The following is a 26,097-nucleotide window of genomic DNA, read 5'->3' on the forward strand; positions in this document are numbered from 1 at the left end:
TGGGACTTCTCTTGCTAATGGCAATGACCTGCATTAGCAACAAAAGTATTCAAAAATTGTGATATAAACCTCCAGCTGAGAGACCAGAGAGGTATGGAGAAAAGGTCATTTCATGCCACTCTAGCTGAGTAGAGTTACACTGTTCTTTTCCTTTTGTAAAGCAGGGGTTTTGCTATAAAAGTCTGACATGTGTTCTCACTTTGAGTTGCTTTGAAATGTTGTAGTTTTAATTATATATACACTTCAAGTTAGCAAGACAAGTTAGCAAAGTAAACAACAAATACTTTGTATTTGAAATAAACATCTCATGTAAATATCCAATGTATTTTTCATCAATGCATTTTTATACAAACGTCATTTTCATAGAAGAGGAGTTATTAGATGTATCCCTGATCAGATGAAATATTTACCTGCATACATCTGAAAATAAGTTTTGATTTACGCAGTTTACAATAAGTGTTATAATATGCTTTCATCTGCAGATTGTCACAAATATTCTGTTTCATTTCACTATTTAGTTCCTCTGACTGATGCAAGATACTACGGTTATCAAGCCAATCAAAGGTTCTACAAGCAACAACACAGCTTGACACCTACATTAGTTTCATAAGCTAAGTTAGAGGTTAATATCAGAGGTGCACTTTACAAAGCAGTTCCGTCATGAAAAAATACCTGCATTGTTCCTGGTAAGACAACTATCCTATAGTGTTGACCACTGTTTGTGACTCTTCCCATTTATTTGTATTGCCTGCAGAAGTGACCTGCTAATTTGCTTCCCAATGCCAAGATAGTTGTATTAATTTCATTGATTGTCACAGTCTGCACTTCTAGCATTTCTAATCTGCCAACTCGGCATAACACTTCATGCTTCTGCTAAAATGGACGGTGGGCCCTGAAAGCTTGTGTGTTAGTCTTTAAGGTGACCAAAGACTACTGTAGCTACCCCAGCTGGAAAACGTGATGCATGTACTTGCAAAGCTATGTAGAATTTATTTTGATAATCCTTCCATTTATCTACCATTTAAAAAATATAAACAACTGCAGGTACAAAATAAATCAGAGCACCCTTTTCTGCCTCAGAAGAAGAGTCAATTAAAAATACCTTAATACTTAGTGGTCCCTGAGTTTGTTTTGAAACTTGTCTATTGTCTATGCAGGGGGAAGAAATGTTTAGAACATACATAGTGCTGGACACAGCTATAGCAATTGAAAATTCCAGTGGGATGTGAGCCAGCCAATCCATTCTGCATGCTTCTCCACAAGAAGGTATGGAAAGTGTCCCATATCATTCCACGTCTGTTACAAACTATTTTCTTGGAAAGCTGCAAATGACCTCAGCAGGCTGGGCTTCTTAAGGCTGCTGCACCCAAGCATCTGGAACATACTGCATGTTTGTGCTCTTGTGGAACTTAGAGAAAGAGGCTGTCTCAGTTCAATGAGGTAAGGAAATTATTTTGGCAAAGTGGGCCTTTGGAGCACTGTGCTGAAAATGAAATGCAAGCAGGTTTTTATAGATTTGTGGCTCGGGGCCTTTTTTCAAAAAACCAACAACAAAAACCCCCACATCAAAAGTAGTTAAAACACTGCCAAAATTACTTAATGTAAGATGCTCCCTGGTGCATCAGACCGAAGGTCTCTATCGAGTGCAGCATCTTGCTTCCCAGAGTGGCTTTGATCTGGCAAGGGAAATCTGCACATGGCAGCAAGCTTCCAGTCCTATGCGCATGGCTGCATATTTACATCAACAATGTAATGTTTATCCAGACTACTCTGAGATGTGTCTTCGGTGCAGCTAGGGATGCTCATTCCCATCTGGACTTACAGTTGCTGTAGACTACTAATGCTTGAGGAGAACTTGATACTTTGAATGCAGTAGCAGTTTTTAAAGTTCATACTAGCTTAGTAAGGGAGCAGTTGATTCATCTGAAATCCACTTGCATTTTTTCTTTTCGTCAGCTAAGGCTTTTATATACAGCAGCTGCTTCTGTGCTTCTTCCAGCCCTCGTTCTTTCTCCAATTTATTCAGTATCTATGGAAACAAAAGAAATGTGTGCAGCCTTATTTTAACACATTTTTTTCCAGTGTCACAGTAGCTCTGCTTGAGCAAACCACATTGCTAGCCTATGCATCTTGTTGTTTATAAGTTTATTGCCAATCACAAGATAAAACACTTCCTCTGACAAGAGCTATCTAAATTAAAAACCACAAACATTTAGTAAATGCAAGCCCAAATTTATGAAAGCAAGCATATCAATGTACAACAGTCATGAGGAAAGATACAGCCAATATGGGAAAGCTGTCCTGTCCCCGTCCTCCAGTGGCATAACAAGGGCAAAGCAGAAATTTGTATCTATAAAATGACCACATCCTTTATTCCAGAGCCACAGACTGAAACATTTTCAGCAGTTGTAAGAATAGGGTGTGATTTGAAGGGGCATGTTTATACTAAGATGATTAATCAGTCACACTTTTGTAGCTATGAAATGGGGAGGGGAGTGGCCCAGTTATATGTGGCATCAAAACTGTTTAGAATTTGGATGAGTAAACAGGTATTTATGACAATAAAGTTTAGTGAGACTTGGTAACTCCTTCTTTTATCATATTGTTTAACTTGGGTAAAGGTTCTTGTTTCGGGTCCCAGGTAGCCCTTCCTCTGTTCTCATCAGGCTAATCCTTAGTTAACTCTGTTCAGCTCTGACTAGCCTGACACAACTCATTCACTCCCCCTGACACGCGGGATAGTTTGTGCATTATTAAAATTATTAAAATTGCCATAAGTAAGTTTTATTTTACCTTACATAATTTGACAGTACAGTGGTACCTCGGGTTAAGTACTTAATTCATTCTGGAGGTTCATTCTTAACCTGAAGCACCACTTTAGCTAATGGGGCCTACTGCTGCCGCTGCACAATTTCTGTTCTCATCCTGAATCAAAGTTCTTAACCTGAGGTACTATTTCTGGGTTAGTGGAGTCTGTAACCTGAAGTGTCTGTAACCCGAGGTACCACTGTAGATTTAAATAAAGACATGCCTTACATGCAGTGGCAGTCCTTGGGGTCTTAAATTTCAGCAGCAACCTGTGCCATGCCAAAAGTTGGCAAGGTCAATCACCTCCTGCCTTCCATTCTACATAGTTGTAGTGACCTTGAAGCTCCATGACCAGTGTGACTGAACTAGCTGTACTCCCCTAAATCGGCCTCTGATATACGGCTTATTAGGATGTAATGTCAAAACAGTGGCTTGGTTAATATGTGGTCCTGTATGCTTTCTACTTCACCCCACTTCTTTTGTGGCAATACATAGTTTGTTGCTACTTCCAAATTATTGTTTATATTTTCCCTGCAAGTGAGAATTGCGAACCATGGTTTGATCAAGTTTTGCAGTTCTGTTTTGTAGGGGAAGTGCAATACATAGTTTTCTATTCCGTCTGCAATGTGAGCACTTTCTCCTCTTGTATATTGATTCATTTCCTTTTGTGTCAAACCTGAGGCCTGCTCATGTACGTGAACCAAGCTGAATATTTAGGTCCTGATCAAAAAGTATATGTGCACTGTACATTGCTGATAAAGTGGTCTGAATATTTACAGAATTCCTCAGTCAACCACTCAGAAGTTTTGCAGCCCCAGGCACAGTGTAGTATAGATAACGGGCATACTACTAAACATTTTGGTAACTAGAGAAAGAGAGGGAGTGAAAAGAAGAGGAACTTACATCATCGTAATATCTTGCTATGTAGTGGTAAATTTTAGTCAAGGCTGCAGACTCATTAAATTCATTTTCATGTTTCTGCGAGGGGGAAAGGAAAACTGGTGAAACAATGCTAATAGCATATGAAATAGTTAATAATGACATGGCTTGCATACAACATTGAGCCAAACCATGGCTGCGTGCAAGCAAGCAGATATATGGCTTTCTGGAGTGAAGATCACAGCCACTGTGATACTCTACTGGACCTGCTACTGCACGGGTGTTATGTCCCAAACTATGGCTTAATGCCTCAGTAGCATTGTGGGAGAAACACAGTGGCCACAATCTTTGCTCTAGGAACTCATGTGTCTGGCTTAGCACTAGGTGTGAACTGGGTTAATAAATATGCAAGGTGAGGGAGAAATGTTACTAGTGTCTGCAGGGCACCACTGGGATGTTTCTCATTCAAGAGGCCAGTTCTTGCTTTACAGCCAAGGCACAGCATGCCGTCATACCATCTGCATAGGTGGGCAGAAACAATGAAATGATACCTTAGATTCCTGAGTTAAAAATTCTTCTAGCTCCGAAGTGGACAATGAAGGTAAATCCCTAATTGCTTTATAGAAAGCTTTAACCTCTTCTTTGTAAAGTGGAATATCCTTCGCGTAGAGAAGTTTGTTTGTTGGTGCTTCCTTTAAAAAAGAAAACAAAAGACGACTATTGTTATAAATGGTCACAGCTATGCTGCAATTTTTTTTGGATTCCTGTGAAAATTCAGTTAATTTCTACACGCTATCTTTCAATATAAATAATGTCAGGCTGCCTTACAGTGTCGAACAATTAAAGCACAGAATAAAATGGCAGGTTTACAGCATTAAAACTGTACAGTTAAGATTTTAAAGGCCCCTTTTTGGTAGTGAGGGTTAGAATTATAGTGTTACAGTTATTATCATTTTTCTAACAAAAATGGTCTCTGAATGCTGCAATGGATTGTGATAGTTTGTTTTAGTTACATTTTTGGTGGTGTACCTTTTTATTACAGTATGATTTGGTGATGGCCCTTGGCTTAGCAAGAAGGATATTAAAGGCTGGGGGGAATAAAAAGGTCTGGCACTGAAAAGACAACCATCTGTGGGGTGAACATCAAGAAGGGCAACTTCCCATTCATCACCAGCTTCACCTCAGACAGCTGGGTCCCTTGAAGGAAGGTTACCCACAGCGTATGGATAGGTGTGTGTGTGGAGTATGATATGCCTCATGTTTTGTTCTCTGTTGTCATTTCCTTTTTTAATATTGCAGGTGTTGAATAGGTAAAGGTAAAGGGACCTCTGACCATTAGGTCCAGTCGTGACTGACTCTGGGGTTGTGGCACTCATCTCGCTTTATTGGCCAAAGGAGCCGGCATACAGCTTCCGGGTCATGGGGCCAGCATGACTAAGCCGCTTCTGGCGAACCATTGCAGCACACGGAAACGCCGTTTGACATGCTTTCGAACTGCTAGGTGGGCAGGAGCAGGGACTGAGCAACGGGAGCTCGCCCCGTCACGGGGATTCGAACCGCCGACCTTCTGATCGGCAAGTCCTAGGCTCTGTGGTTTAACCCACAGCGCATGTGGAATAGGAGGGTACTAAAAAGGCTTCCAAATTAAAACTGCATTATACTTGCACTGCAGAACAGTTTTACTGTATATCCTAGCCGCATGCAGTGAGACGCCACACCTGTGACAAGCCTCCTGTTCTTATAGTCCTAGGCGGGCAGCAAAGAACAGGAGGTTTATCCAAGCACTTAGTAAGCCCCAATTCAGGGCTGGTAGTGATCTCTGTTCAGCCTTGTAGGTTATATAACTTTTACCCACTTTTGGTACGGCAACCAAAAGAAAAGGAAACGTTACAGGAAAACAGCATTGCTGAGTTTTCAAGGTGTCACAGAAATGTGTCATTCAAGAAACCACTTTATTGCACCCTTTCATTACAAGTCAATAAGGGAAGCCTCTTGGTAGCTTTGAAGTTTCAACCACAGCCACTTGCTCAGCTGCAAAGGGAACTGCATCTTTGGATCAAATTTTAAACTTTCAATGGGGTTAAGCATTGAAATATAACAGAGCACAGCAGTTGCTTTTTCATGAGCAGTGTTGTGGAAGCCTGAAAGATAAATCTAGCACTTCTGAAATTTCCTTTATTATTTCCAGTTTGACTTTTTTTGTGCACTAACCTAAAAAAACTTTAAAATAGGAAATATGTTTCCTGTATGCAAATCAGACAGTTGGTTCCATTATCGGGTGTGTGTGTTAAATGTAAACTACTTGATCTCCCACAGCTTCATCTATTGAGTGAACCTGATGCAGCAAGGATTGTAATACACACAACTCCAGATGCCAGATATGGGCTCATTAACTATGTAACTCCCGTTAGTGTGCATGGATCTAATCCCACAAAGCACTCTGAATGTGAAAACCTGCACACTGAAGTTCTTGCAAGTTTAGGGCATGCATGTGAAGTGGAGTGAATGTTGAATTACAGAAGTAATTCTGGAGTAAAATGATTGCCTTCAATAGGGACAGTACTGTGGAAAGAGTATGTAAAACATGAAATCGAGATACTACCTTTCCCAGTTGTTGCTCTGATAGAGAAAAGGCATCCATAAACGCTTGTGCAATTACTGACAAACAGCCATCAAGATGTGGAGTCTTTTTGATATCAAAGACAAATTGAGGGTTCTTCAGTATATTCACCCAGAAGCGAAGAGGAAGACTGGCAAGAGAAAAGGCAAACTTCAAATTAATAATGTTCCAGGAAAATTTATTAATCCCACTAAAAGTAATTTAACATCAGTGCTTCATGCAAGTTAGCAGCATAATAAATAATCATGTCATCAGGTGATAGTATAGTCCCAATGTGCCTTCACTGCTGAACATACTGCCAGTTCATGCATTATTATGTTTGAGTTTTACATGAAGCACATTAATAAATATACCTGTTAGTTTTCCATATATGGACCACATCAGGGTCTGTAATTTTCTTATTTTCAGCCTGAGCATCCAAGAAGTCAAAAAAATACTTGACAGCAACTGGGGCTTTATTGTTTGGTAAAGTCCAAATGCTCCTAAACAGCTCTTCAACAACTGAGTGAATTGCAACCTTTGAAAGAAATAAAAAGGCAATGTTTTATTGCTTAGACAAAAGAGTTTCTGAGATGTAAATTAACAAAACAACGAGCTCCATCTATCAAGGACAATTTGTGCAACAAGAATGGAGCTGAACACTTTTCAGTCACCCATTCAAGACTGGCACCATCACTATGTATAAAAGCCATTTCTCAGTGTTCTCTTATACTTCAGATCCATCTCAATGGAAGGGGCAGCTCTGAATGCATCTGTACGCAATAATTCTCTTTTCATGTAAATGAATGGGGAAGCCCAGTTGAGCTCCATGTGCCAAGAAGAAAAAAAAGATCTATAGGTGGTCACTAGGTTCTACAATCTCATTCTGTGTTTTTAAGTCACATCAGTTAATTGCTGCCTCTTTGTGAAGCTTCTTAATCTTATCTTTTCTGGCCTAGCCTTAAATAAAGTTCAGCACTTACCTTTGTAGAAAGAAGTTTAGTAAGATACATTTCCTTCACTTTAAATTTTTGTTTTCCTTTGTGTTTTGCACCCTGTGTATCTTTGGCTGCTTCGGAATCTGGTATTATCTGTAAGAAAGGTATACACAAATGTGCATGCAGATGCAGTGGTTAAGGGAGGCAGTAATATATAACAAAAACATCTAGTTGTCCGATATTGCTGACTTACCAGATGGCAATAGTCATTTGGGTATTCCCCATCTGAGAAACATGCTTAAAGGGGGAAAGAGAGAATGAATGAAATGCACACAGTAAAAGGGATTAAGCAGTTGCCAAGAAAAGACATCCAGGTAATCCATGTTTAATTATATTCCTGTGCAGGACCCTGAGGTTGTGTAATTGCCACCCTGTGCTCCTTTGGGAGGAAGGGCGGGATATAAATGTAATAACTACATAATGTAATTCCCACCACTGTGCAGTAAGAAGACAGGCCAAATAAATTATCTGTATCATTGGCTTTACTGCTCCCTTTTGCCAGCTTCTGTCACCAAATATCATCCCAGCCCTCTGGGAGCAGGAAGAAAAGCAGAATGAAACATCTGCTGTAGCATTCTGTTGTCTTTGTGAAACCAACCCTGCATCAATCCGAACTATGAGGCTGATTTCACAATGTAAAATTACAAATTTGTTTTCTGCCTTGTCTACTTTGGCCTTAAAAATGGAATCTCCATATTCTCTGCAAACATACAAAAAAGGGTAATATTATCTTTATGACCTACATATAAGCTTCCCTGAAGCATCCGGCTGTATGCTTAATGCTCTTTTAGACTAATCGGAGCTTATTCCAAAATGGGGAGCCTGTGGCCCATTAAGTTGAAATCAGTCCCAGCCAGCATGGCCAATGGTTCAAAATGGGGGGGGGGGGAGTTGTGGCCCAATAACATCTGGAGGGCAACAGGTTGCCCATCCTTGTGATTTTCTTCAACTTACTCTTTTTATAGATCATAAAACTGGACCCTTCGCATAAATGGCTGCTTCAGAACTATGGTTCAAATGGTCTGCTATATACTCATAGCTCAATAAAACCCATTACAGTGGGGGTGGGAAACCTGTGGCTGTTCATATGTTGCTGGACTACAACTTCTGCCATCCCTGACCACTGGCCTTTCTGGCTGCAGCTGGTGGGCGTTGCAGTCCAACAACCTGTGGAAGGGTCCCCCATCCTGCCATCACAATGATATATCAGGCTTATATTGGTTTCAGTACCTGATAGATCCATTTTTTTCTTAAAGATTTTAATAGTTGCTCCATCTGAAATCTGAAAAGGAAATAAAACAGCTTTTGTAATATGCATTTTTTCCCTAAAACTACACGGTTCCTCAAAGTTCACATGATCCACTGCATGTGTCTTGTTACTTTATTCCCAGCTAGTACATACACAGCACAGGTCAAAGAATGCATTATGTTCTGTGTTCATTTCCCCACTCTGAGGCTTCCTAAGTGCAAAGTTAAGAGTAGCCATAGGGTTTTTTCTATTCTATTGCAGTCAGCCAGCCATGCTATAAAGGCTGACGTTCCTAAAGGGCCTTATATTTTGGGATGTGTGCAGTACTTTTTTTTTAATGTAATGTGACATGCTTATCTGAAAGCACATGTATCATAATGACTGTTCACATGTCCTGCTAAGGCATAAACTGGTCACATTCCACTATGCATGAGCTATGTGCTGAAGAATGCAATCCAGGTTTTCCCATTAATCAAGTGGGACAAAAAACCTTGGAATGGCTGGATTAAGAGTTCCAACCAAAGCAGTGCTCAAAGGCTGTTAAAACCATAAACATTCTGGTGAGCCAGGCTGTTATCTATATTAGAGGTCCACAAGTAACCCAGCTGATAGCTGCAGTGCTCATCAGTTGAATGCTGTGTGTTTGAAAACACAGTGCTTCCCTATTGCTACTCAGTTATTGAAATGACTTGCACAGAATAGGATGCCTTCCAAAAATGGGGAAAAGTGAAACTGCAGCAATAGAATCCTGCAGTTACACCAAGATTTAGGAAGTGCAAGAAAAATAGATTTTGTTCAACTGATGAAATGTTTGATGACCTGAAACAAGAAATTTACAAAAACTGAAAGACGAAGAACAGGAAAAACTGGGTTTGTTTTTCTCTTTTACTATCAGATTATTTATCTATCCAGCCAAATATTACCAAGGCCAAATGGCAGTGTCTCTTCCAAATCACAGGCAGCTGTGACTGAAATCTTTTTAACTGGAGATGGTCTTGATTAAAACTGGAACCTTATGCATGCACAGCATAATCTTTACTACTGAGCTATAGGGCTTTCCCCAAATACAAATAAAAGAACACGTAGCACAGCCAAGCAGAGGCAAAATGAAGATAGCAAAAACAAAGTAAAGATACTCCAAATAAAATCTAATCTCTCAAGGGGCATAGGGCTAACAAAAGGGTAAATAAAAATGTAAGTACAAGAATATACATGGTGTATTTTGTGGGTGAGTACTTGAGATGAATTCAAACGGATTTATGGGGAAAGAGCATGGCAACAAATTTCACTTCCCTCTGTGATGACGTGCTAAACGTCATTGACAAAGTGTAAAAGGGAATATACTATTTCAGGACTTCAGTAAGGCTTTGAAAACATCTCAGATTACACAATCAAATCAAAGGGAACATAGGAGAAATTTTGTCATTCTGTGTACTTGGCAAGACACCTGGAAAGGCAACGAGTAGATGCAACTCAGAGGATGCTGCCTTATACTGAGGCAGACCAATCATCCATCTAGCTCAGTACTGTCTACACTGATTGGTAGTGTAGACAGTAGTGTAAACTCTGAAACTTTCCAGAGTTTCAGGCAGGGAAGTCTCCCAGCCCTACCTGAAGAGGCCAGGGATTGAACTTGGTACCTTCTGCATGCTAAGCAGATGTTCCAGCACTGATCTCCTTCCCCAAACCACAGTAAGAAAGAACACGGTAACACAAAGTTCTGCCTCAGACTCAGTTAATTCTAGTGACCCCAGTCCAGCTAAGAGCAGCTATAACTAAGAATGCTGAACTTGGTGGGACTTTGACTTGTGCTGCACATACAATTGAAACCATTTCAGTAACTTGATTGTGACCAATTAAGTCCCTTTGATTATGCTTGAAACTGTTTAGGAACAAGTTTGGCATGCAAAGGTTTCCTTTTTTCTCATTGTGAATTTACTGTTTATAAACACTCAGTACTAATGCTTTTTCATGGAAATGTGCATGGAAATGTAGCTAGGCTAACAGTGTAATCCTGTGTCTCACAAGTACTATGGGATTTTCTCCCAGGAAAGAATGTACAGGACTGCAGCTTAAGTGACTTCCTATAGACCCACATCAAGTATGTGATGGCATTAGCAATAGAATCCTGGTCCAGTCTTTCAGCTAGACCATATGACAACTATTAGATACAGTATTTGAGAAGATTGTGGAAGATCATAGAATTTTAGAATTGGAAGGGACAACAAGGGTTATCTAATCCAATTCCCTGCAGTGTGGGGATCTTTTGTCCAACATGGGGCTTGAACCCATGACACTGAAATCAAGAGTCTCATGCTCTACCGACTGGGCTATCCCAGATTGTCCTTACAAAAGAGAGATCTTCAAATTATTAAGGATTTTTGTTCTTACCGCATAATGTCGTATGGTGTTCAGCTTGGTAATTCCATTTTCCAGAATCTCAGAGGAACTATCTATGTCCAAAAGTTCAGTTGTTTGTACACCTGACTGAAGAGCTGCCAAACAATTAAAACAGTTGCAATTCAAACATATTCTGTGCTTAGATTTTTGAGATGCCATTGGTGGCTTGCGAGGCAACCCTATCATATTTTGCCAGTCTTAAAATTCTCATAAGAGGTCAAGATGCTAAAAGTACTTGCATTGATGATGCTGGATTTGTGAACCATTTGAAACCATATTCCATTCCTTCATGGCTACATCAGCTTCTGTATCACAATAGGGTTTTGTGAGCAGCCATTGAGGTGGATCACTACTACCAGTGCTGTACTGGCTATTCCCAATGGATCATTCTGCTTCAGCTAATACTGCAGCAACAGCGACTGTGATACTGTGCTTGTCAAGCATTTAATTTGCCCAGTCCTCAATAGGTTGCTACATATTACATAAGCTAACTGTAATCCACAAATGACAGAATTTATTTAGTTAAAACAGATTGCTTTTAATGAATCCATAGTAATTTGTGGGTCTTGTCTGTTAACAGCAGAGAAATCTTCAATTGTGGTTTTTCAAAAACCCATTATTAAATTCTGTTCTAAGAGTAAACAAAGGAAAATAAATGCCAGATTATAAAATTTTAACAAATATAGGGCAGTGGCAATGCCTTACCCAAGGCCATTTCATTGAGCTGAAGATCATAAAGAGAGCCATTCTTGTTCAGAAAGACTTGCAAGATCTTCTCTTTGGCTTGCCCTATGGTGTCACAATCCAGGACGTTAACTTGAATTGTCTGAAAAGTGCCTTCACACTCACTTTGTGGGATATTTTCAAAGACAACATTTAATTCCTGAAAGAGAACAAAAGTTTAAACAGAATGCAATTTACAACCCAGATTTAAAGCACATAAAAACCCTGGGTGAATAAAAGATAACCACCTGCCACTGAAAAGACCTTATAGCTGGTGCCAAGGAAGTCTTTCTGAAGAGCCTATTTCATAGCCGAGGTGCCACCACTGAAAAAGCACTCTCCTTGAAGAGCCACCTGACTCACTTCGCTTGGAGCAGGGCCTCCAAAGATTATCTTAGTGCTCAAGCAGTGATATGTAAACCACTTGTACGCAAATCATTATCATCTGTGTTAGCAAATCTTGTATTATGTCAGAGGAAATTAATATAGATCTTTCCAAAACATGTTTTCACACTTCACAGTTACTCAATCCCAACTGAACTAATGTGCTAAATTTGGGCCACAAACAGAAGAATTCAATCTCATACCCAAAAGCAAGCTGAGTGGACTCAGGCAAGTCAGTAACCTGATCTAGTCATAATGCTAAAGCATAGTTTTCATGTATGAAATAAGTGCCTCTTATCTCTTCTGATGCAGGCATGAAATTGTAAGTATCTGCTTCCAGATAAATAAACAGTATTTTATTTATTTGAACTGGTGTTTTTAGGTATGGCCTATCCAAATAAGCTAGGATCAGAAATCACAATTTTATCTTTGGTTGTTTGGACAAACTATAGATTAAGCTACAGTTTGTCATGGTTCAGATGCAGTAGTACCTCGGGTTACATACGCTTCAGGTTACAGACTCCGCTAACCCAGAAATATTGCTTCAGGTTAAGAACTTTGCTTCAGGATGAGAACAGAAATTGTGCTCCGGCGGCGTGGCAGCAGCAGGAGGCCCGTTAGCTAAAGTGGTGCTTCAGGTTAAGAACAGTTTCAGGTTAAGTACGGACCTCCAGAACGAATCAAGTACTTAACCCAAGGTACCACTGTAATACAATAAACTATGGATACTTGGAAACAGAAGTTTTCTGATCTTGCAACCATACTGGGAAAGTTGAGGTGAGAGTGTATTAGTTTGAAGCTTGTTAACTGCAGCCAGTATCTCTCAGCCTCAAGATCATCCATCTCTAAAAACCAAGTGACCTATCTCATGAATTATAGATGGTGTGGAGAAAGCAATCTGGCATTTTCTCTCTCCCTCTCATAACAATAGAATCTGTTATGAATGTCAGTCTATGAAGAACCACAATTTGACCGTAGACTACATATGTGAGACCACTTCTTGATCTAGAATTCCACCCCTGCTTAGCCATATAGTTTCTACCATACAAGACTTGTTGGTTTCATTTGCTGGACACACAATTAAAAAGACATACCACTGTATTGAATTCAGTTACTTGCCACAGTAACCAGTCTTCATTTAGTGTGTTCAAGGCCTTGCAGGTTATTACATCCACAGGGCCCCTGTTTATCCTTTGATTTAGGGTCGTCACAAGCATATAGAATGGATCCCCAAATGTCTCCTAAGAAACATAATGAAACACAATGTTATTGAAAAAGAGGAGGAGTTTGGATTTGATATCATATCCTGCTTTATCACTACCCGAAGGAGTCTCAAAGAGACTAGCATTCTCCTTTCCCTTCTTCCTCCACAACAAACACTCTGTGAGGTGAGTGGGGCTGAGAGACTTCAGAGAAGTGTGACTAGCCCAAGGTCACCCAGCAGCTGCATGTGGAGGAGCGGGGAAGCGAACCCGGTTCACCAGATTACAAGTCTACCGTTCTTAACCATTACACCACACTGGCTTATAGTTATACCCTCTTTTCTTTGCATTTTTCTATGCATTACAACTTATTTGTTAAACAGGGGGGAAACAACCAGAAAAACTGCCCTTCTTAAAGTCTGCTGCAAATAATAGGCATTTCCTTGTAGGGAAATACATGAACCCCACATATAGATTGCATGCTCATCTATTTCTTCACATCTACATATAATGTATGTGTAATGGGAAGCGGCAGCCAGCTGCAGGATGCAGTTATGCATACATTTAGCGGAAGAGACACATGTGCAGTTGTCACAAAATACGTTCTACCTGTATGTTTCACATTTTTGCCTATGTACATGTGGCTTCTCTAAAAAAGTATGAAGCAATGTTTGAAATGGTAGGTACCACAGATGAACCTGGAAAGGCTTCTTCCTTCTCTAAACAGCTCATTTTCCTACTCCTCATCTTTTACCCCGAATATTTATGAGTGCTCAAATGTGGGGTTCCCATTCATTTAATGATTCAAAATAAAACCTGTTCATGCAAATGTATTCCACTGAACTGAAGTACTGAACAAACTGCTAGGCAAGAAAGCTGCTGTACATGCACATCACAAGTGGTTCCTTCTGCATGAAAACAAGCAAGTATAATGAAAAGATACAATACTTGCCCGAAGAAAACCGGAGAGGCAAACAGACATCCAGTTTGTCAGCAGTTTTTCTACCACTGACTCTGTACGCCTTAGCAGCAGCTTCGGTTGTATATTGCTAGACTGTTCCATCAAATCCTTTGTCAAGACCTCTAGAATATGGGTTAGGTAGACTAGGTTTGTTTGTAGTGCGATTGTCAAGAATGATGCAAACAAGCATCTGTTTATGAAGAGAATAACAAATTTAAAGACAAAAAGAGGAAGAACTTGAATATAAGTTAATATGTAATTCTGCCTACATCATTACCTAAGTAATAGCAATACTAACTCGATTTATCTGCTGCCACTCTCATCCTGGCAGCTGTCACATAAAGTTGAAGGAAATACCAGCACTTCCAAAATAAAATAAAATAGGAGAACTACTAAGAAAACCTGGAGAACAATAAAATGGAGGATACAAAATGCATGATCGCTTGTTAACATAAGGCAGTGAGTATAAATGGTCCACATGACAAAGCTCCAGGAGTAGGTCTCAAATTAAACCAAGACTTGTACTGTCCATAGACCTAAGAACCAAAATGCCACAGTTTTAAACTCTGTCCATCACTCTACAAGTAACCAAAGAAAAGGACACATGGCAGGAACACTGTAGTTATTTTCTAGATATTGTTGGACTACAACTTCCATCATCCCTGACCACTGGTCCTGCTAGCTAGGGACAGACCCAAGGTTGGGAAAGGCTGGTCTAGACCATTAAACACTGCTGCCAACTTTTTGTATTATTTCAAGTGAAGGGAAATGATTGCTGGAAGCTCCTATGAGATGAATAACTAACTTGTGTAAATTATGCAGCTAAAAAAAGTAACCTCCAGCTATCTTCAATACCTGGAATTTCACTTCAGTGGAGATGAATCCTTAACTTGGCCTGCCACTTCAACCCTCAAAACACCCCAACCCCATAATTGCAAGGGTTGGAGAGAAGTGAGTTAATTATCTTACTGGGTGCCCCTTTGTATTAGCATTGCCTTAGCTGTCCCCAGTTTTGGTTTCTAGCTATTCCAGCCAGTCAATCTTCCAAGTCATTTAATCCAATAAAGCCCAGAATGTCTATTAGTATTCACAAAACAGAATAACTAACACCAATGAATATGTTGATTTCATTCTACAGAAGAGTGCCGTATCTTAGTGCAATTTGGTCTGCATATTCTGTTTCAATATTCTAAGTTACTGAACTCTTAGCAAGATTCCAATATGTTTCTTTCTAATTCAAGGTAATTACACAGACATAACAGTGAAAGTACCTCTGTAAGAATCAGATACAGGTTGTATTCAACCAAGTTTTATTCAGAGTAGATTCACTGAACTAATGAACATGACTAAGGCAGCTCCATTAATTTCATTAAGTACTCTGAACCAAAACTTCATTGCTTACCACCTACATTTTCTTTCCAGAAGTTTGACTAATGAGATTTTTTTGAGCAGTGTGAGGGATCAAAGTCAACAGAAACACAACATTTCTATATGTGCAGGTTGTTCTTTCATGTTTCTACAACTTGAAGAATCTAAGTTCTGTAGCATACCTGTCTTTTACAGAGAAGGTTTTCTGCTTTTCAAGCGTATGAATCAGAGTAACAAGAAAATGCTTGTTACAAATTAAGGCGTACAATGCTGTAATGCTTTCATCCTTCTGCTCAGGATTTCTGCTCTGAAATACATGAATGGTATGTCTGTTTCTTTGTTTTTAATATGTTGTTCGTTTTATTATGAATTATAGCTGCAAGCATCGAATACAAAAAAAATTGTTGTTGAATACAAAACAAACAAAAAGATCTTCAGGCAGGCAAGGTAATATTATTTTAACCAACCACTGCTAGGAACTGCTAGGACAGGGATGGGTTGTCTCTCTCCAAAGGATGTTGGATGCCAACTCCCATCAGCTCCAATGGGCATGGTCAGTGCTCAGGGAGATGGAATTGTAGTCCAACAACATCTGGAGGGCCACAGCTTCACCATCCCTGTTAGCAGGTCTTTAAGATTCACTGTATTCTTTGTTCTCTGAAAATGAAGAGTGTGAGGATTTCAGACTTCATTAACTCCCGTACAGCTAGGATTTAGAAGTATCCCTATCAATAACAGCTCAGAGCAGATAGCTATGAAGGCTGTGCAGTGGATTCAGTTTTGTCCCGAGGCAAATTGGGCCTATTTGGAGGGACCTGAGCATCAACTCGGGTTCAGACAGACATGGATCACTATGAGTTGGGTGGCTCAGAGTGATCCAATCTGTGACTGTCAGCGGCAGGTAAGAGGCGTGGGAAGACCTGGCTCCTCTGTCCCCATACTGCCCCCTGAGCGTGCAATCCTAGGGGAAAGGCACTCCTGGTCTTGGTAGGAGGAAAGAGGCACAAGGACAACTTCCCCCATCCGTCTCCTGGATCCATGTTTAATTAGTGGTTTAAAACCCTAATTAAACATTAGTTCTACCTGTGAACGTATTTGAGAATGGATCTGGGGAGGGATAGCGTTCCCCAGGTTGACAGTGTCTTACAATTCCCGAGCAATGCTGGGCACAAGGCTGCCAGTGACATATAGCTTGCCACCTGCCATGCTAATGAACATAATACACACATCCTGTAAACATCTCTGTATGGGAAATTAGTTACAGCATTCAGATTTGTTTTTTCTTATTTATAAAAGTTACCTGTTGCATTCTCTGTATAGGAATTGAAAGCAAGATGCAGCATAAAATGACAACAGAAATTCGCTAGAAACACTAAAAGAATCATACTACCCAGTTTTTATTCCTGTTAAACCAGTTGCCTCCTTTGTAAGAGAACTAAAATTATATGTAAAACACTTACAAGGGGTTCACTGGAGTCTTCAATCAAGATAAACGACGTGCCTCCAGCCTAAAATAACAGATTGACGACTATGATGTTGACAGAAGATTGCAAAACAAAAGATTGCAAAATAGATAAGGCATTCAAATAAAAAGCAGTGGTTTGGATTGGCCCATATGGTGAAGCTGCATGCACACAATAACCAAATTACTTTTCAAAGGAAGACCTTTGCATAAACTGCCCCATATTTTTATAAGCAAACTGGATTCACTTAATTTTCTGGGTTGAAGTCAACTTTGGTGAACTTTTTAGTAGAATGTCACAGCACCTGAGGTGACCTGGCAGCAAAACAACATGCCCTGAAAATACTTTGATGAATGGCTTCTCCCCTCTGCTCCTGTGCACTGTTCTGGGGTTCTCCTAACCCTTCAGAGTGGGTTTTGGGAAGGTGCAGGGGCACATGGGGAGAAGAGAGGAAAGTCCCATTGCAGTAGTGTGAGTCTTTGTGTTGGCTTCCACTAGCACACTGAGTTAGTTGAGTTCAACCCAAAAAATCCCACAAAAGCTCAACAGCAACAAAAACATAACCAAACCCCAAGTCTTAAAATCAGCAAGGTTTATTCTGTCAAGCGCTGCCCTTCTATTATAAAGGTCATTTAACTGTATGCAAAGCCATGACACGTTTACAACTTGGGCGATTTCAATTACTGCAAAAGGTTTATAACAAATACATAAGCAGTCGTTTACCTCCGGGAAGGAAGTTCGAATAAGAAAGTGTTTGTAGTCAAGGAAGGGGATGGTTCCAAAACTATCAACCACATCCAATTTTTCCATCTGCAGCTCTACGAAGCCTGCAAGAAACAAAGATCCCCTGGAGTGCTGGTTTTTGTAATATAACATTATCTTAATTACAGCTTTCAAAGAGATATTGGAAAGTAGCTATCATGAGACAGTTTTCACAGTATACATTTATCTCTGTACTCATTTTTAATGCAATGGGAAATGTTGATCGCATATGATTTTTAATAGTTATTTATTCATAAAAATAGCAGAGCAGTTTACAACGATTATATATAAAATCTTACAGTAAATGTCATATAAGAATGTTAAAAGCAGAAATTAGCTAACTGCTATGGAAAGATGTATTCTTAGCTGCTTGCATAAACCTGATGGAACTGGAAAGTTTTAAGAGTTGGAACAAAAGGTGCCTGCTGAATCTCTGTTGGCAGAGCATTCCACAATACTGGGCAAATGGCACTAAAGGCACTTAAATAAATATCCCATTTACCTGCACTGTTGAACATAATGTAGCAGTACAAAGAAGGTGGGCTGGCAGTAGTAAATGGCAGCTGCACCGAGGTCAAATTGGGGCCTAGATTCTTACAAGGGGCAGTTGTGGGGCGGCAGTGGAGGGAGAGACACAACACTTAGTTATGCCAGTTTGTGCCCATACTAGGTGCCACTGGCTAATCAAAACCTGCACACATGGTGCTGACCCAGCCACTTTCTGCTTCCAACATCACTGCATTATATTCCACTCGAAAGCAGCTGATCTCTCTTCCCCTTGGCTTCTAGAGAATGATAGCAGCCAATTACTACCATCTGCCGCACCACACAGGCCATCCCTGATATAACCTTATGCTATCATAAAACTGAAGGAATTCTGTGTGTTATGACTATGGGAAATCACAGAATGGTGATCTACTTGAAGGAATACATGCACTTGATAGACCACAAGGCTCCTCATCCGCAAAAGAGCTCTAAAAAAATTAAAACCCACACCTTCACGTATTTCTTTGCGGAGTTCACATTCCAGAAGCTCCAGGTGTTCACTCAGTTTACGGTTCAACTGCTTGGATTTTCTTTGGGTCACAAAAATTGCAACTGGGGGAAAAAGTCGATACAGTCATACCTCGGGATAAATACGCTTCAGGTTGAGCGCTTTCAGGTTGCACTCCATGTCGACCCAGAAGTAATGGAGCACGTTACTTCTGGGTTTCGTCGCTCGCGCATCCGCAGGCGGTCAAAATGACGTCACGCGCATGCGCATAAGCAGTGAAACGCGGCACGCACAGATGTGCTGTTGTGTCTTACGCTCTGTTCGGGATGCGAACGGGGCTCTGGAATGGATCCCCATTCACATCCTAAGGTAGCACTGTACTCGATAAAAAGCAGAAGTAAGAACCATCAAATATACTAATTTGCATTCTTTTTATCAAAACAAAGGGCGAAAACGGGAATCTGCAGTGCTTTGAAAACAGCTGTGTCTCAGAATAGTCGCCAAAAGGTAGTAGTGACCGCTACCATACAACACATTGTTACAAAGAAGTTGGTTGCCCCAGTGTGGGTACCGGTTGCTGATGTTATTAGGGAATGACCAGCTATGCAAGAACTGTAAGCTTGCATGTGTTGGCTACTAAACCCCCCTCCCTCCCTCCCTCCCTCCTCCTCCTCCACCACCACAAAACAAAGGCAGAAAGTCTCATCCATCACAGATTGCTGTGTCAGGGCTGCTGGGTCTTTCACTTAACAAACCACCCCACTGACCACCATTGCATGCGCTTACTGGTTTTTAACAGATGGAAAACTGGACACATGAATAGTGCTACTTACCAGCAATGACTACGGGGATTAACAAAAGAAGGGTCAAATATGAATAGTTGTGTGCTTCTTTTGGAACTTCTTGCTTAAAGTTTCCCAGCTTGACCTAGTGGATTGGGGAGGGGGAAATGAATATGTAAGAAAGACCTATACTGATATGTAGTTCTTGACCCTCCTCGCTGGGTTGTTATCCTTCTTCTGTGGCTGGAAAAAAACAGCACACTGCAGCTGAGCTAATACTATGTGTTGAAATCAATAGACGAAACCATAGGCACTGTTACCTCTCCTTCTAGCACTCCATTCGCACAGGGAGCTGCAGCTCCAAGCATGACTGAAATAACAATGACTGAGCTGCTATATATAGAAGCGATGCAGGAAAGAAGGAAACTCAACAGTGCTATCTAACCCAAGATTAAATCAATTGTACAACACAAGGGAAAAAGGGGGAAAACACCAAAATAATCTCAACATTACCAATCTACTCCCCACAAAAGACTCAGGGAAAAGAAAACTAAGATGCAGAAATATTTGCCCCATATTAATTTTGGAGCTATATCTTTGGGATTATTTAATGTAAAATCAAATCATATGGTTTTATACCAGCACTTCAGTTTCTAAATTATAGTTACTGCAAGATCATGTTGAAGGCGTATAATACATCAGTATTTGTGCCTGGCATCTGGTTACCTATATTTTGCACTGCGTATTTATCATACAAATATTGATAAAGAAAAATATAATGCCCAAGTGTACCTGTTTTCATACAGTTTTGATCCCCTTTGTTCTCAGTTTAATTGATTTTATATTTGATTCTTGAAAACTGGGCTTTTCTGCCTTTGATGATGAGCTGTGTGCATGTGCGCACACACACCCTTGATACAGCAGGGTGGGGGGACTCTAGCCCAAATGCATTCGCTCATGGGGGAACTTTTGGAGGTCATAAACACCCCCCACCCAGGTTAGTTTCAGTTTCAGTTTGGATTGATGAATCCTTAAGAAATTTACGTTGGTGTCACAAATATTACCAAAGTAAGAGAATCAAAACAAACTAATCTACTTATTGGGAAGCATATTTTGAAGAGAGAGAAAACATATACAATACAGGGCCAGACATTACAAGCAAGTGTCAGGAGAGAATGTACCTCTTCTAATGCGGTGATAGTTGACCTTCAGCCCATGGATATTCGTTAATCAGTAACAGGCTATAGAAACTACATCTCACTAACAGGGCTATGGCCAGATGGTTCAGGGGCTCCAATTTTACTAGGGTAGCCCTCAGCCTTGTTGAAACTAAAATACCCAGACCACCTTTGACTCGCCCCCCCCCCTTTGTTGCTTAGTGATCCTGAGCGGCAGAACAAGGAAAAGCCACTAACATCTATTTCGCTTGTACTCCAAGTCTCCTGTAAAAATACAATGTCATAACCTTGGGTGAACTTAACAAACGACGGGTCAGATGCCTTTTTAGGCCAGCCTGCAATATTCCATGTTGGAAAACTAAAGTTGGACTTGGCTTTACTGAAGTCTAATCTTTGTCAGTTGTTTTCAGAAGAATGTTTGGAGTTTACCGTTTTTTGTGGCAACTGGCTGCCCTTTATTCTGATGGTATTTTTACACGGAGAGTCACCCAGGTGCTCAATAATTTCGGGCGGTGGATGTAGGGTGCTCACATTGGTAGTCATAGGACCTTTGTTTTGCAAGACATCTTCTGGAGGATGTTCTGTCTGACTGACCCATGGAACTTATTGCTAGTGCATGCTCATAGCTTTGTGCTCTCTTAATTAAGCAAGAAATGAAGTTAAGGTATCGTTGCTAACTGCTATTTGGTAACTGTGAATGTCACACTGAGAATAATATATTAATTAAAGAATTGAAAATTTTGGTTAAGACTATTTTGAAAATTGGTTAAGACTATATTGAAAATTTTGGTTAAGACTATAAAGTACTTATGTTTCTTTGTTTATTTAATCCCATGGTGTATTTTCTTCTTTGTTTTATGTTAGATTAAATAGTATATTATTCACATGTAATAAGAAAAAATATAGAGTCCATAAGCTTTTACTCACATAAACCTTCACACTGGATGGATCAATCTTGTCATCGGATGTCTGCTGGGCTCTGCAGTAGATAGTGCTGCGACTTTCAGTTTGTGAAATATTTTGAACAGTGAAAGTTACGTTTAGCAATTTCTCAGCAGCCATGCAGGACATAAAAACGTCAATCTCATGTTTAGAAATATTTAACCCATCATTTTTTTTCTGGAAAGAGATGAGAAAATACTATGAAGTGTGAAAAAAGCACCAAATTCAAAGAATTTAGCATATAAATGTTTAAAATAGAAGATTTGTGTTTTCTCTTTATAAAACCCAAACCAGCATCTTACATGTATTTTTAACTCCAAGACAGGATGCATATCAGTTGTCAGTTCATAGTGAATAAATTCAGGGTCAGGTTCATATCGAAATTCAATGCAAGGTATATTTTTCATTTCAACTTTTAGAACAACTTTTACATTACTTTTCTCAGTATTAACAGCTGGTGTTGTAAAATTACACTCAGATCTGTCACTGCGGCATGTAAATTTCTAGAAAAAGAAAAAGGGGGAAGGGAGGAAATGAGAAAACTATAAAGCACTGCCAAATTGTATACAGTGGTAACTCGGGTTATAGACGCTTCAAGTTACAGACTCTGCTGACCCAGAAATAGTACCTCGGGTTAAGAACTTTGCTTCAGGATGAGAACAGAAATTGTGCAGTGGTGCGGCAGCTGCGGGAGGCCCCAATTAGCTAAAGGGGTACCTCAGGTTAAGAACAGTTTCAGGTTTAGAACGGACCTACAGAACGAATTAAGTTCTTAACCCGAGGTACCACTGTATAGTACACATTGTTAAATTGTAGCCAATATATTGGCTGCAATTCTATGCACAGTTATGATGCTTACATCACAGAATTCCATGGAATTTAACTTAATATTTTCATATGCAGTGGTACCTTGGTTTGCATATGTTTTGGATTACAAACACGTCAAACCCGAAAGTGCATGTCCCGGATTGCAACCTTTTTTGGATTACAACCCATTTTTTTGGATTACGAACCATTTTTGGGGGGGAGGCCCCATTGATGAAAACGCACCTTGGGTTACAACCTGTTTTGGTTTACAAACGGACCTCTGGAACGGATTATGGTTGTAAACCAAGGTACCACTGTACACAATATTCCTTAAGTAGGATTGCCATATTTTGTTGAGCTTTTTTTTTGGGAAACCTCCCCCCAAAATAGTGATTTTAAGCTTTTGGAGCTGTTTACGCTGATTCCCCCCCCCATTCCATTGCCATACAGCCGGGTTTTCACCTGACATTTTGCCAATTCGGCAAAACTCCCTCCTGACACCATTTTTACACCCAGAAACTAGGAAATGTCTAGAATTTTTCTGACATATGGCAAGCCTACGTTAAGACACTTTGTGCTGGAGTCAGGAGGTCACTTGTGTGAACGGAAGGGCTCTTTTCATTCACAGAAGCAACTGAGATCCAATGGAGCCTCTCCAACGGAACACAGGTCAGCTGTTTTCATGGATCCCCCCCCCCCCCGTCCTTCCCCATTTCTCATGCTGTTCTGGACAGTCACCCAACACTCTGGAGATGGTTTTCAGAACTCGAGCAGGGAGGAGGAACTGGCTTCTTCCAGCATGACTGGAACTCCACTAAGCAGAAGTCTGAATTCAAACCTTATGGTGGAGTACAGCCCTTAAATTGCTTACTCCTACAATAAGCTCATTTATTTCTGCAGAGTAAGCAGTCTAAAAGCTGCAGCTTACTTGCATTTAAAGCTATAAATACCAATCACATCACAATCCACTAGACAATTGGACTAAGGCCCATAAACTATGGTAATAATACACTCATGTAAAAATCTGGTATTTAGTATAAAATCCCAACAATTATATGTGTGTCTGTTTTTTTAGCTTTTACACATGTGCAGGTATGGGTCCCCAAACAAACTTTCTCTCACAGGTTAAGTTCAGAATAAAGCATTCTAGCTAACCAACTGAACGACAATTCTAATTTTTTTTATTTGAACAATTGAATTCCTTTCTGCAGAACTTGGATATTTGATACAGATTGTGTACAGCCTTGCATTTTCTTTTACTCCCTGAAAAGGAATCCTATGCTTGATAAATTGGGCAAGCCTGTAATGTTACACAGGGGTAGACATATTTCCCCTGTTCAGTCTCTAATGATATTAAATACAGTGGTACCTTGGGTTACAGACGCTTCAGGCTACAGACGCTTCAGGTTAGACTCCGCTAACCCAGAAATAGTACCTTGGGTTAAGAACTTTGCTTCAGGATGAGAACAGAAATTGCGTGCTGGCAGCAGGAGGCCCCATTAGCTAAAGTGGAACCTCAGGTTAAGAACAGTTTCAGGTTAAGAACGGACCTCCAGAATGAATTAAGTACCTAACCAGAGGTACCACTGTAATTGGCTATGGACAGGAATAGTCATGTACTATCTGGAATACTTTCTGTAATTTCAGAATCAGAACATGGATTGTTTGCTCTTCTTCCACAGCTTTGTTTCTTCCCATCCACTATGCCTCATGCACCAAAAATAATGTACATTAAAACAATGCACTTTTTTGGGGGGTGTGATTTGAGCATGCTAGTATTCCCTGGAAGCTCCAGTTGAACCTAATCTTTCCACTGACTTGCTAATGTTCATTACACTCCCCCTTTAGCTGAACACTAGCAAGCATGAGAGGGCTTTATAATGGGAGCTAGATATACACTCTAGCAAGCCAGTCATTTGAAAGTTGAGATAAAACTGAAGCTGTGAAGGAATTCAGGTGAAATTGTGGCGCAACTGCTCCCCTGGAGCCTTCTCTATAGCATTCTTGGCAGCAGGATTTTTTTATTCACTCAGCCTTTTTAATTGCGTTATAAATCCATGCCGTTTTACGCGTGCTCTCCCCGTAACGATTTTTTATTTGCTGCCTTTTATTGTTTTTTTGTTGTTGCTACAGTTAATCATTATAACATTGTACTTTCATCATTGTACTTTGTTTGTTTGTAAGCAGCCCAGGAAATATTTATTGATCAGCAAAGCTATATAAGTTCAAATGATAATAGCAGCAAAAAAAAAAAAAAAGGTAATCAAATTGGCAAAAACCCAAAGACTCTCCAAAATAAGAGAGCCTTTATCCTTCATTGGAAGCCCCAAAGGGAGGGGGGTGGGAAAGGGAAAGGGGAGCAATATTATCTACTGAAGTTCCAGCAATATTATCTACTGAAAAAGAATACAAATAATACAGGACCAAAACATCATGACACTTTTCAGGAAGGCACTCATTTACCTTTTATGGCAGTTTGCAGAATTGTGGCACTTATAATTAATATAGCCAACATTTGGGGGGGGGGAGGGGAGGGAAGTTCACAACACTTACTGCCAAGTTTTGTCCCCCTCCATCTAAAACAGAAACCATTTCTGTGACATTTAGATGTCTCCCATGTATAGTCATGTTGCGACCTCCACTGCAAAAAAAGGGAAAGGAAATAAGCTTGGAACTTGGGTCTACTTCAATTTTTTTTAAAAAACAAGTTTGCAGCTCAGAAAACTTTCTACGTCACAGTAAATCAAAAACTACAAATAAAAATAATAATCAAGTTTGCAGCTCAGAAGACATTTTGTTGTTGTTGTTTAGCCGTGTCCAACTCTTTGTGAGCCCATGGACCAGAAAACGCCAGGCACTCCTGCCTACCACTGCCTCCTGCACTTAGGTAAAGGTAAATGGACCCCTGACCATTAGGACCAGTCGTGACCGACTCTGGGGTTGCGGCGCTCATCTCGCTTTATTGACTGAGGGAGCCGGCGTACAGCTTCCGGGTCATGTGGCCAGCATGACTAAACTGCTTCTGGCAAACCAGAGCAGTGCATGGAAACGCTGTTTACCTTCCCACTGGAGCGGTACCCATTTATCTACTTGCACTTTGACGTGCTTTCGAACTGCTAGGTTGACAGGAGCTGGGACCAAACAACGGGAACTCACCCCGTCGCGGGGATTCAAACCGCCAACCTTCTGATCGGCAAGTTCTAGGCTCTGTGGTTTAACCCACAGCGCCACCCACGTCCCAAAGCTCCTTCTCTTACCCCACAGTAAATAAAAACTATTCTCAGTGTATGACTGCAAAGCAAATTTATTCACATACACAAATGTCAATCTCAAGCCTGGCTTAAGGAATGAGTATTTGTGTGTCATGCGTATGACAGTATGATCCTACAGTACACTGCCTTCTCTTGACAAAATTCCTATCCATACTGATTGTGATTGTTCACCTCTTTTCGGAGTCTGCCTAGCATGACATGTAAGCAATGTAATCTGCAGTAGGATCTCGTCACATATTTCAGTAGGATTTAAAGCTAACAACTATAGACCACTGGTTTTCATTGTTCTACTTAGGTTTCCAATACACACACTGCATATATAAGAA

General features: G+C 40.3%; 2 protein-coding genes across 2 annotated transcripts in view; one reads left to right on the forward strand and one right to left on the reverse strand.

Moving 5' to 3' along the window:
* The window catches only part of CEP83 (centrosomal protein 83), a 35,362-nt gene extending 28,082 nt beyond the window's left edge, over positions 1-7,280 (forward strand). Inside the window, exons 19-20 of the transcript XR_014555212.1 lie at positions 519-1,266; positions 6,004-7,280. The gene's annotated coding sequence lies outside the window, so the exon portion shown is untranslated. The remainder of the gene's footprint in view (positions 1-518; positions 1,267-6,003) is intronic.
* The window catches only part of PLXNC1 (plexin C1), a 61,825-nt gene continuing 35,998 nt past the window's right edge, over positions 271-26,097 (reverse strand). The window contains exons 12-31 of the mRNA XM_083698537.1: positions 25,053-25,140; positions 21,995-22,195; positions 21,678-21,869; positions 19,624-19,717; positions 18,793-18,894; positions 17,758-17,861; positions 17,032-17,079; positions 15,754-15,878; positions 14,195-14,393; positions 13,135-13,281; positions 11,639-11,816; positions 10,925-11,028; positions 8,515-8,566; positions 7,478-7,521; positions 7,270-7,377; positions 6,661-6,824; positions 6,290-6,437; positions 4,239-4,379; positions 3,712-3,786; positions 271-2,029 (exon numbers count right to left, since the gene is read on the reverse strand). Of these exons, the coding sequence (XP_083554663.1) occupies positions 1,895-2,029; positions 3,712-3,786; positions 4,239-4,379; positions 6,290-6,437; positions 6,661-6,824; positions 7,270-7,377; positions 7,478-7,521; positions 8,515-8,566; positions 10,925-11,028; positions 11,639-11,816; positions 13,135-13,281; positions 14,195-14,393; positions 15,754-15,878; positions 17,032-17,079; positions 17,758-17,861; positions 18,793-18,894; positions 19,624-19,717; positions 21,678-21,869; positions 21,995-22,195; positions 25,053-25,140 (2,449 nt within the window). The 3' untranslated portion in view covers positions 271-1,894. The remainder of the gene's footprint in view (positions 2,030-3,711; positions 3,787-4,238; positions 4,380-6,289; positions 6,438-6,660; positions 6,825-7,269; positions 7,378-7,477; positions 7,522-8,514; positions 8,567-10,924; positions 11,029-11,638; positions 11,817-13,134; positions 13,282-14,194; positions 14,394-15,753; positions 15,879-17,031; positions 17,080-17,757; positions 17,862-18,792; positions 18,895-19,623; positions 19,718-21,677; positions 21,870-21,994; positions 22,196-25,052; positions 25,141-26,097) is intronic.

This window comes from Podarcis gaigeae (assembly GCF_964106915.1).
Source record: "Podarcis gaigeae genome assembly, chromosome: 10".
Classification (NCBI taxonomy): Eukaryota; Metazoa; Chordata; class Lepidosauria; order Squamata; family Lacertidae; genus Podarcis; species Podarcis gaigeae.